The sequence below is a fragment of the Glossina fuscipes genome, unplaced genomic scaffold (genome assembly GCF_014805625.2).
Source record: "Glossina fuscipes isolate IAEA_lab_2018 unplaced genomic scaffold, Yale_Gfus_2 2, whole genome shotgun sequence".
Taxonomy (NCBI): domain Eukaryota; kingdom Metazoa; phylum Arthropoda; class Insecta; order Diptera; family Glossinidae; genus Glossina; species Glossina fuscipes.
In genome coordinates, this window is record NW_023998416.1 from 23,395,452 (window position 1) to 23,406,193 (window position 10,742).

Sequence of the window (10,742 nt, forward strand, 5' to 3'; positions counted from 1 at the left end):
TTTAAACGTTCCAATCTTTGATGTGAAAGGTTTCCTTCCTCTGTAAATGGAACAAAACAATCTCGCCAGGCCGTGGTATTCGCCCCATTTTACAATTAGCTGCTCCAAGCCCTTTTGTCTTATACCAATGGTGAGGGGATTGTTAAAAATTCGATATATTGTGGCAGTCGGCATTAAAATTAATTATTCCAGATACGAAAACTTGTATAATTTTAAAGTCAAAGCTTATGACTATAAAGAAGATGTTCAGTTTTTTGACATTTGTGAGCTGACAACTGATCCGAGTTTTTTCATTTCCTTAAATAGAATATTGGGATTGGCAAGAAAAAATTTGGAAGAAAGTTTGGCTTTTTAGATTGTGGTAATCCTATCAGAGAATAGCCGGCATACGGGCAGATACACGTTGAAATTAGTTCCTAGTGTATTGGGATCAAATTTCTATAGCTTCAACAGGTAAAAATATTGAAAATAATAAATTGAGTTTAAATATTCGTAATAAATAATCCTTCTATGTCAATTACTTTGTCGCGTCACTCTACTTTATTTTTCCTTCGAACCTGAAGCTCGATCACTATTTAGCTGTCAAGCTAAACCATAACGATTTACGCTCGACATTAGGTGAACATATATACGCTATCGAGTAGTATCAAACAAAAGCGATTGTGCTCGATAATCGAACTTCTAAACCGATTCCTGGTTACACAGTTCCCAACAGTCGCAACATACTCGAAGTCATTTATTTTCTAAAATCTATCTATCTTAAGACCGATTGTGTAGACGTTTCTATTTGGAGAGATGTAAGCATACGAACTACTTGAACTTGTCAAAATTATTTTGCGAATTTTTCAAAATGAAATTAATATAAAATTTCCGATATATTTATTGTCGTTCCGCTTTCCAACGATTATGAAAAAGTTACGTCTCAAATGAGACGTGAAATGTTGATTTCGAAATTTTACACTTTGACAACTTTTGTTAGTTTCACTTGGAGCCCTATATATAGATATAAAAAGCACTTGAAGACAATTCGAGAAAGTTTTCTGAAATTTAACAAGTTATAAACCAACGGCAATATGGTAAAGTAAAGATATTAAGTGCAATATTAATAAACAAATATATTTATATATGCATTTAGTTATCTATGCGTGTTAAGAATGTTCGTCTGAAAGGTTTACTACTACGCCAAGTCAACGTCATGTTAAACATGATTGGCAGCAGCAGCGGCAGACGGTTTAAAATTCTTTGCAGTTTCTTGCACGGCAACTGTAGATGGAATTTCTCCAAATGGTTCATCAATTTTCACAAAAATTTGGAGACAAAAGTAAATATTGAAACAATACAGGGAAACAGTTTGAATATAGGGAAGAAAATTCCCTACGGGGAATAAAGCAAATATTCAACCAGAATGTTCTCGTAATCCAGTGAAAATATAATTGATTTTCTAGAAAGTATCAATCATCCGCTTTAGATTTCTTGCACCAACGTAACATGATCTCGGAAATTGTTACAGCGTAGATGGCATTACTAACAAACTTGTCCATTGAACATAGACAAAATTTGTTCTTATAAAAGTCGTTCCTTATTGAATGATATATGTTGGGTTTATGGGAAGCGAGCAGGAGCAAATGTGTTATACCCAACATAATTTGTTGCAAGATTATTATAGCATTCAACAGAGGAACGTCTAGGAATAATGCATGAATCCCGACTTAACACATGAACTTTTCAAAGAAGCGAGCATATATTCAAAAAATTCATTGCAATTATTTTAATTATTTATTTCAGATTGTGTGCAGATTCCTAATATTGTTTATAGTTATGGAATCTGCGACCGGTGGTTTGCTGAATATAAAAGCCAGTTGCAAAACTCTAAAGACGTTACAAAGAGCATGGTCCCTCTGCCCCGGCACTTTTAGCGGATGCCTAGAAAAGTTAAAGCGGGTGTCTGCCGAAAACGCTAAAGTCCTTTCCGCGACATGCAGAATGTGCGCAGCAAGAGATATTTGTAAAAATGCATGAAATCGTATGGACATATGTGGCTCTAGTCCTAATAATGGTATCCATAAAGATGGACCATGCAATGTTATCTAAAGCAATAAAAATACAGTTTTATATATACTAAGCCTAAAATTATTATCGTTGTCATTATACCCACCAATGAGAGGAGGTATACGGAGGTATACTCATTTTGTTTTTTTCCATAATATATATAACACCCAAGTGGAAGACAGAGTGTATATATTCTTGATCGGCATGAAATTCTGAGTTGATTTAGCCATATCTTTCTGTCTGCGTGATGTTTGTTGTTGGCATTCTCTTGGCCGCAAAAAAGAGAAGATATAGATTCAAGAAGCATTGGAAATTTCCGCACGCAGGTTGGTATTGAGTCAAATTGGTCAGAGCAGAAGCGCGCAGTGAAGCGTAAACTAGGAAAAATTTTTGGACTTTAGAAGGCTAAAATTTTGCACTTTGCGAAACACTCTACTCTTTAGGTCAAAAAATGGAACTGAACGTCCCATGCCTACACAAAATTACGAGTAATTAAATTTTATTTTTTCCACTTTTTTGAGGTTTTATGCTTATTTATCGTAAGACAAACGAGACGATCAGTGTCGTAAAAATGACGAAGCTACCGATCGAAAATCATCATTTGAATTTTAGAGTAATGAAGACATGCTTTAATCTCCTTCGTGAGGCGATAATGCCGCATCGAACGAACCATTGCATAAAAAATTCGAAGGAGAGCAGAAAAAATGTGATGGGACAAGCCCATGATATAGCTCCGTCCGAAGCAAAAATAAAAAGCGATGCAAGACAATTACGAGCATTCAAGAAAATGCCACACATTAACTAGCCTACGATAAATGCCAAATGTTGACGTTGTTTTATCACATGCGATGTATTTTGTAGTTAACAACATAAAATTGAATAAATAATTTTTTTTAGTCTAATTTAAATCTAATTCTTGATCATTTTGAGAAAGGGGTCGTAAGCAGTGGCGATCTTTTTCTTTTCTTATTATATTCTCACATATCTACTTATACAGTGTAACTATTTTTGTCTACGCAGGCAATTCGTGAACGGTTCAAAGCGATTACTTGTTGTTGATAGCGATTGTTACTAACCAATTCACCAGACCTTAATAGCTAATAATACATCACACGCTTCTGGTGTACCTCGCTCTCGTCTCCGAGGCGTTGCGTGTAACTTTTCTCACACCATGTCCCATCAGCGGCATTGGAGTTAAGCTTTCAAGACATAACCTCTGATTCAATCAAACATTGAATATTGGCTTTCTGTCGATGTGATTGGTACGTCTTGAAACTATGCCCAATGGGCATTCTGAAAATAGATCGGCGTTTCATCCCCGCTTAAGATGCGATCCAAAAAAGACTTTTTTTTTGCACCGAGCAGGCATATAGAAAATGCTGTCAGCAGGTCTTTATTTCCCCCGAAAAACTAACAAGTGCTTGTTATTGCTGTTCAAAGTTTGTTAAGTATATCCTCTATCCGAAGTGTTAGTGAGCACGATCTAATTGGCGTCGTCTATCCACACGCTCCCTCTTAACAAACTACAATTTATGTTCAGGGGTCATTAAAAATTGTTAACAGCTTTAAGAAGCTCAAGTCCAATCGTTCTGGACGTTCAAAGATCGCGATTAACGAAATTGTTTACGTTCGATTATTTCAAATCTTTGTGTTTCCATATTTTCAGGTTTATTTACAAATAATAAGTTCTCCGCTATTCGAGAATGTCTTTTCGCTTGCGGATGTGATTTTTACCTTTAAATACCAACAGATATAGATAGGAAGCAACGTTTTTATATAGAAGGATAACTTTACTGACTGAAGCTTTTAAATGACTGCTAATGAAAAACTATATTAGCAAGGTAATGTGAAATTATATATTTTTTAATCTATTTACCAACTTTTTGCACACAAAATATGTGAAAAGTAATCTCGCTTGCGATGCGAACAATCAAAAGTTTTCCTAGACCAAAAATTCGAAAGTTACTTTTGCAATGTCAGCCGCTGTAAGTAAAAATCGAGGAAGGAATTATATTTTTTTTTTTATGTATTAGGTATTATCGACCGACTTTGTACTGATTGTACACAATGGGGGAAACTCTAAATAACAATCATCACAATTTTAAGATCGTTAAGAAAAGAAAAGAAGTGTTAACAATAAAGGTGTGAGCGGATACCTGGTTTCCGAAAACAATCCATATCATAAGAAGGGTAAGAAAACATTTGGAGCAAAATACATCTAAAATACAACACCGGAGCTTGTATACGTCATATTCCTGATCAGTATTAAATTCTAACTTGATTGAAACATGTCTGTTTGTTCGTCTGTGAAATAGTTGTGCCTGCCTGTAAACGCTAAAAAACATAGTCCTCGTCGCAAACAGGTCAGCATTGAAAACTGGCCAAATCGGACTGAGAACACCTTAGACTTCTGGATTTTTTGTTTTTTCTCCTACGCCAGGACAACTTCCCTCGTCTTTTTTACAAAATGGAAAAGCACTATAACAAAATGTTTGAATTTAATTTATATTTTTTTTTAAGATCAAGTGAATGCGTATAAAAGATTCTTAGTTGTTTGGATTAAGTTTTGAGGCGCTAATCGCGATATCAACAGATGGATAGGTAAATGGACAAATATGTAGAAAATATATAGAAAAATATGTTACTTTTGTGTGATTATATGGGCGGGGAGTGGTTAGGGGCAATAAGACCTTACGTAAACGGAATAGCATACAAGCAGAACTTGTCAATGGGCTTTTACAATTTTCGAAAATATATATTATATAAAATCCTCTAAAGATATGACGTGTTTATTCCTGCTCCACTTTCCGGCATTTTATGTAAAAATAACGAATCTAATGGGTTTTTGCCATAAAATTGTGATTTAAAAAGTTTACACTTGGACGACTTCCATTAGTTTCACTTGGAAGTCTTCATATATATAAAATGAGCTTGAAGACAGTTCCAGAAGGTACTCTGAAATTTAACGAAGCGAAAACTAACGACATCGTAGTAAAGGTATTGAACGGAATATTAGAGGGGCATTTGTCTATGCATATTTACTTTTAATTACTTGCGTATATTGAAAATAATCGTCCGACAAATTTTCTACTACTACTACATTAAGTTGCCATTACGTTAAACATGAACCTTGGCAGCAGTCGCCTTTGTTTTTGCACGATAACTGAAATAACTCATCAAGAAAAAAATAAAAAAAAATTAAAATAATCAATTAACTATTGTTAAGTGAAAGAGTTTGAAGAAGAGAGTTGTACAGTAAATCGATTAAATCTTCAAGAGCAATGTTGTGAAAATCAAGTGAATATATATATATGATTATTTCAATTCTAAATTTCAATTGAACGGAGCCATTGACTTTTACCTTTGGCTTTTTTGAATGGACTGCGGCTTTTTCGCGGTGCACATGAGTGGTAGTAAGCCTTGCCCACGAACACAGTTAAAGAATTTGCTTATTAAAGTCGTCTTTTAATAAACTTCGGTTTCAATACGTCGATTCTTTCGACTCCCTACGAAAGCAAGAAACTACAACAAGTATCAAGATGTGACTACGAAAGAAGCCAAAGAAAAGTCGCCAGCTTTATGAGAAGATTCAATATGGGTTTAATGGTTTTCAGTTTTTTGGACCAAAGTGCGGTTCAAGTAGCAGTGCTCGTGTGTGTTTAAATTCACTTTTCACAAATTATTCAAGCACTGAACCTTATGTGCAAAAATTTATATTTTAGTAGGCTATGGTATTTGTAGCATATTCCTCTCGATTTGTTCGAACAAATCGCATAAGCTCAACTTCGACTATAAAAAGCTTACCACTCCCCAATTCACGTTTTGTGTTGCTGCTAACGAGAAACAAAAAAAAAAAAAAAAAAAAACCAGGCAAAAGGAATTTGAAATCAATATTAGTAACGTCAGGGACTGACATAGGATGGAATTAAGTTCTTTCATAGTTTGAAGTGAAATAATATTTTGGTTCTTTGGAAAAGGGAGTAATTTAGAATTCAAATAACATATGTGAATAATAATAGTTTATATAGTTTCATGATGTTTAGACGATTTGAAAATAGCGTATTCCGGCTTAAAATTTTAACTTTTCAAAGAAATGAGAAAATATTTTTCGGATTCATTGCAATTATTTGAATTCATCATTTCAGATTATGCATAAATTCTTAATATTGATCATATTTATGGCGTTTATGATCGGCCAGTCATTGGCTAACGTCGATTGTTCCCTTATAGTTGAGTTAGAAGCAGTGTGGAAGTTATGCACCGGCAGCTTTAAAGAGTGTTTGACAAAGTTAAAGGACGAGTATGGAAAAGCATATGCTATTCAATCCAAGATATGTAAATGGTGTGCAGCTGTAGACATTTGTAAAGGCACGAAAGATGACCTAGCGAAAGCGCAATTGGAGTCGTCTCCTGACGACTTATTAGGTGTGGCTTAAAAAATATTTTCTTTCAAAAAACTTGCAAGAATTTAAATAAAAAAATTACAAAATTACGTAAAATTTCATGCTTTTTTTTTTCTAAAATTTTTAAATACATTTAACAGGATGTAGCTAAAACTAATACACTTAAGTCTTTCGATCCAACGAATCATATAAATATTTCGAAAATTCTCTGTAGATGGGAGCCACTTTTATGCGATCATACATGGAAGCTTGGGACTTTGAATATTTTAATGTCAACGGACTTCATTTAGAAAGCTTAGCTTCTATGTGAAAAATGTAATTCCCATGCATATGTACAAACATTAATTCGGCAAATCGCGGCGTCCGCTAAAGTTAAGATACTTACCTAGCAGCATTCTATTCTCAGCATTACAGATCTTCAGTAAGCGTTACAAGAAGAAAAGAAAAAAAAAAGAAAAAGCTACCTTATGGCGCCCATCTTTAATGCTAAATGATGGTGCTTAGCTTATCTACTACGCTCCCCAGCTACCCAGCTCTTTCATTTGGTACCCATGTCAAGCAAATTGCTAGGAAAAAAATAATTAGCGACTTGAAAGCGGCCGGCATTTTGAATGTGTAGAAAATTTGGTCGTAACGCATTATATTGCCGCCGTAAGTAAAGCAACTAACAAGAAATGTCGACTGATACTTTTTCTCGAACGCTATTTTGTAAAGTAAGACGTCACCAACCCTGACACATACATGTCAACGCTGTTGAAAGATCCTATAGGTGATAGTATCGTACCAGCCTTCAAACGATACGCGTTCAAATTTCATGAAAGTCCGAACATTAGTTTACAAGTAGGAATGGCTTGGGTTAGGTTACTTTAATAATTTTAAAAATAATGACATATTCGGAGCCTCGTTAATGGATTAAATTGATGATGAGAAGAAAATACCCACAGTCACCATTCATCCAAAAACTAAAATTGTGTGTGATAGCTGATATCAGAAGGCAGTGCATTTACTATTTTGTCTGACCATGGGAAGGGTCTATTCGAAGTGTGTGCGGCGTTTGCTTAACTTGATGTGTGCTAATGGATGAAATATGGCTTCATTACTATGTTCCAGCGTCAAATCGCCAGTCAGCCGAGTGGACAAAAACTCGCGAAAGCTCCAAAGTCCAAAGCGACTAAAAAGCAACTGTGGCTTAAAAAGCAATGATCGGAATATTTGAACATATGAACGAAATTTAGAAACGTATGATCGTTTGAAAAAAGAAATTGTACGGGTCTGCCAACAGCGTTGCCGATTGTTTGTCAGACCGGAGACTTATTGAATGATCTAACATTGTTATTGATGTGTACATTGTCAGTGTAATCAAAAGTGTATGCAAAATATTAGCTTGATTGGATAGATACGTGGAAGTCTCCGAAATATCGAGCGGATGTAAATGAAATCTTTACATATCGGTTTTCAAAATAATTCTGAACAGATTTAACTACACGACTTATGTTGCTTTTCAAAGGCGTAAGTTCTCAATATAAGTCATAACCCCAAAGAATACAAATCCGTGACGTATTAAATTACACGATGTTTGAAGCCAATTTGCTTCGTCAAATAACTTTCTCTCTAAACAGATTTTTTACTAAATCGCTTACGTTGCTAACTACATATATAGCCTTATCATGATCGATAGCAAATTTTGATCACTCTTATATGGCAAGCAAAAAGACATCTATCCTTATGGAAATGTATAAGAAAACGCTTTTATATATTTATACGGTAAAGCGTAGTACTTAAATTTGTCCTTGGGTTTGTATAGCATCTGAAAGCATTGATAAATTGTGTTAGTATAGGATTTTTGCCAAGTATGGTATACAGACCAGTATCTTAAAATTTTACAGTATAAGAAAAGACTAAATTCACCAAGCAAGAAACAAACAATGTATGTATGCAAGCAATATATACATACAAACAATGTATGTATGTATTTATTTTATTATGTATAGGTGTACGTTTTTTGCTCGGTGAATTTAGTCTTTTCTTATACCGATATATATATATTGCGATATAAGCATAGGCTGAAGCGAATCAAGCGCAATTCCAAAATGAAGTATAGAAAAACGAATTATATCTATGTGCGTGGAATTAATTAACCATAAGAAAATGAAATTTTAAATTACAGAGTATCAAATGAAACATACAATGAACTCTGAAAATGTCCAATTGATAATAAGCCTCACTCTATTAAATAAACCCCACATGAACAATGGAAGGATGATAGCGCGAGCCATGAGTCTGAGTAAACGCACTGCAAAGGCAAACCATTCGATTTTCGTCAACGTTTTGAAAAACGTTTTTTAGTCTGGGTGACACCGTAACCTTTAGAAATAAGTAGGAAAATTTTTGCATGGCAGTAGCAAGACGTCGTCATAAGCAGCAAGAAAGTACATATATCTGTAATCGGGCACATCGACTCTTTGATGAGCAGCATCCAAGCTAAGCAAGTCTGCTGTTACACTTACACGCATCTCAACAAAAAGTCAATCAATGAGATCGCTTTGTGAAAGCTGTAAATGTTTGCTTACGGCATCTAGTTACATATATCAAAATAAATTTCAATATTTATTAAGCGGTTGTTGTTGTAGGACAAGGCCATCTTTTTTCTTCTATCTGTATTATCCTACGCCACTTGTGGTACAAATGCCTTCTTCAGCTTGTGTGGATGTATGTTACATCCACTAGACAACAAAACGCTTGCTATAGACCCAACTTTCAATAAACCTATCGATTCCGTCGGTCCGTCTAGTTTTCATTTTGTTTTCAACCTACAAAGCACACTTTTTGAGATATTCCTGTGAAATTTGGTGCACTGATGTGCTTTGGCTTAATGACGAACGGTATTGGAAATGGGTCGGATCGGACGACTTTCCATGTAACGCCTTATTTGGAAAGTGGCTTTATATTAATGAATATATGCATGAATCACTGTCTTGGGCAAAGCGTGTAGGGTGTAAGGTATTTAATGATAGATTTTGGCTAAATATCGCGTTTTTTTATCCTAATATAATAAAAGCATTACTTTATCTAACCTTATGAGCATACAAAAAAAGACATTTTCGATATAATCAATTAAAAATTTGGAAAATTCATTTTGAAGCTGACACAACGATCTTATTGAATTGTCCTTAGTGGTTTTTTGAATAAAGGACTTAAAAAAAAGAAGCAATTTGCATTTTTTATAGAATTGTAAGCCAGAAAAGTACAATTTTCATTCAAATTCACAGTTACACGTTTTACCTGGTAAAATAACTTACGATCAAAGAAAAATAAAAAAGGAAGATCCCGCTGCACAGATAGAAAGAGGAAACAAGGAAGAATTTACCATCGTTATCTGTAATTGAAATGAGATACATTTTCTCAATCCAGGAGCAGAAACTTATTCAGTGGATGACGTGGGAGCGAAAACGAGCAAACGTTAAACCTGGTTGCCCTATAGTAGAATACAAAATAATCGTACAAAATAATTATAAACCAAATGCAGAAGTAATGAAAAGTCAATGACGCTTCCTAAAGAGTCGTATTGTTAAAGTGCTGTCTACACTTCAGTTATCATTAACTCTTTTGCTAGGATAAGCATAAAGCAATAAGTTTAAGTCACATAAAAATCACAATTCATTTATGCCATCATCCATATCATTTTTATCCTTTAATAGAAACAATTGCGATCACGAATTGCGGCCGCAGTTTTAGCGTTTCGACGCTCAGCAGGCTTAGCAAATTATTGATCAGCTGTGGAACTATTCATTGCATACACGAGCTTAGCTGTCTAAGGCTCTACCTTACACACTTCTTCTCTGGCGATGGTCACATCTTAACGCTTTTATCGTAAAAGATATTAAGTCAGTTCTGTGCAGCAGGCGTCAAAATCTTTTCCAATTCTCGCCAAGATAAAGCGTTGAGAGTGTCCCTCAAATATCATTGCATGTAATGCATTGCCATATGCAGTAGTTGCAATAAGTGAGTTTTTGAACGGGAGAAAGCGAGTTTGCTTCAAGTCTCTCTCTTGTCCATGTTAGTTTATTGTGATTTTTCCCTATTCCCGAGAATGATAAATAAGCTACACGGAAAGCAGTTTAATAATGCAGAAAAAAACGGTCGCCGAGTATAAAAATCAGAGTTCCGAGTTACCTGCGAAGAATGCAAAAGTGTTATAAGACATAGCTTAAAAAAATGGAATAAATGGAGAGTAATACGAAAAACAAAAAGAAGAAAAACCACACAAAAAAGAAATAACAGAAAAACAAC

At 34.7% G+C, this 10,742-nt stretch overlaps 1 protein-coding gene across 1 annotated transcript; it reads left to right on the forward strand.

Annotated features, from left to right (window-relative positions):
• The first annotated feature begins 1,065 nt into the window (after window positions 1-1,065).
• LOC119634235 lies at window positions 1,066-2,086 on the forward strand. Its single transcript, XM_038028276.1, has 3 exons — window positions 1,066-1,076; window positions 1,136-1,321; window positions 1,786-2,086. The coding sequence occupies exons 1-3, from the start codon at window positions 1,074-1,076 to the stop codon at window positions 2,017-2,019; spliced, it is 423 nt and encodes a 140-aa protein (XP_037884204.1). The 5' UTR covers window positions 1,066-1,073; the 3' UTR covers window positions 2,020-2,086.
• The last annotated feature ends 8,656 nt before the right edge of the window (window positions 2,087-10,742 follow it).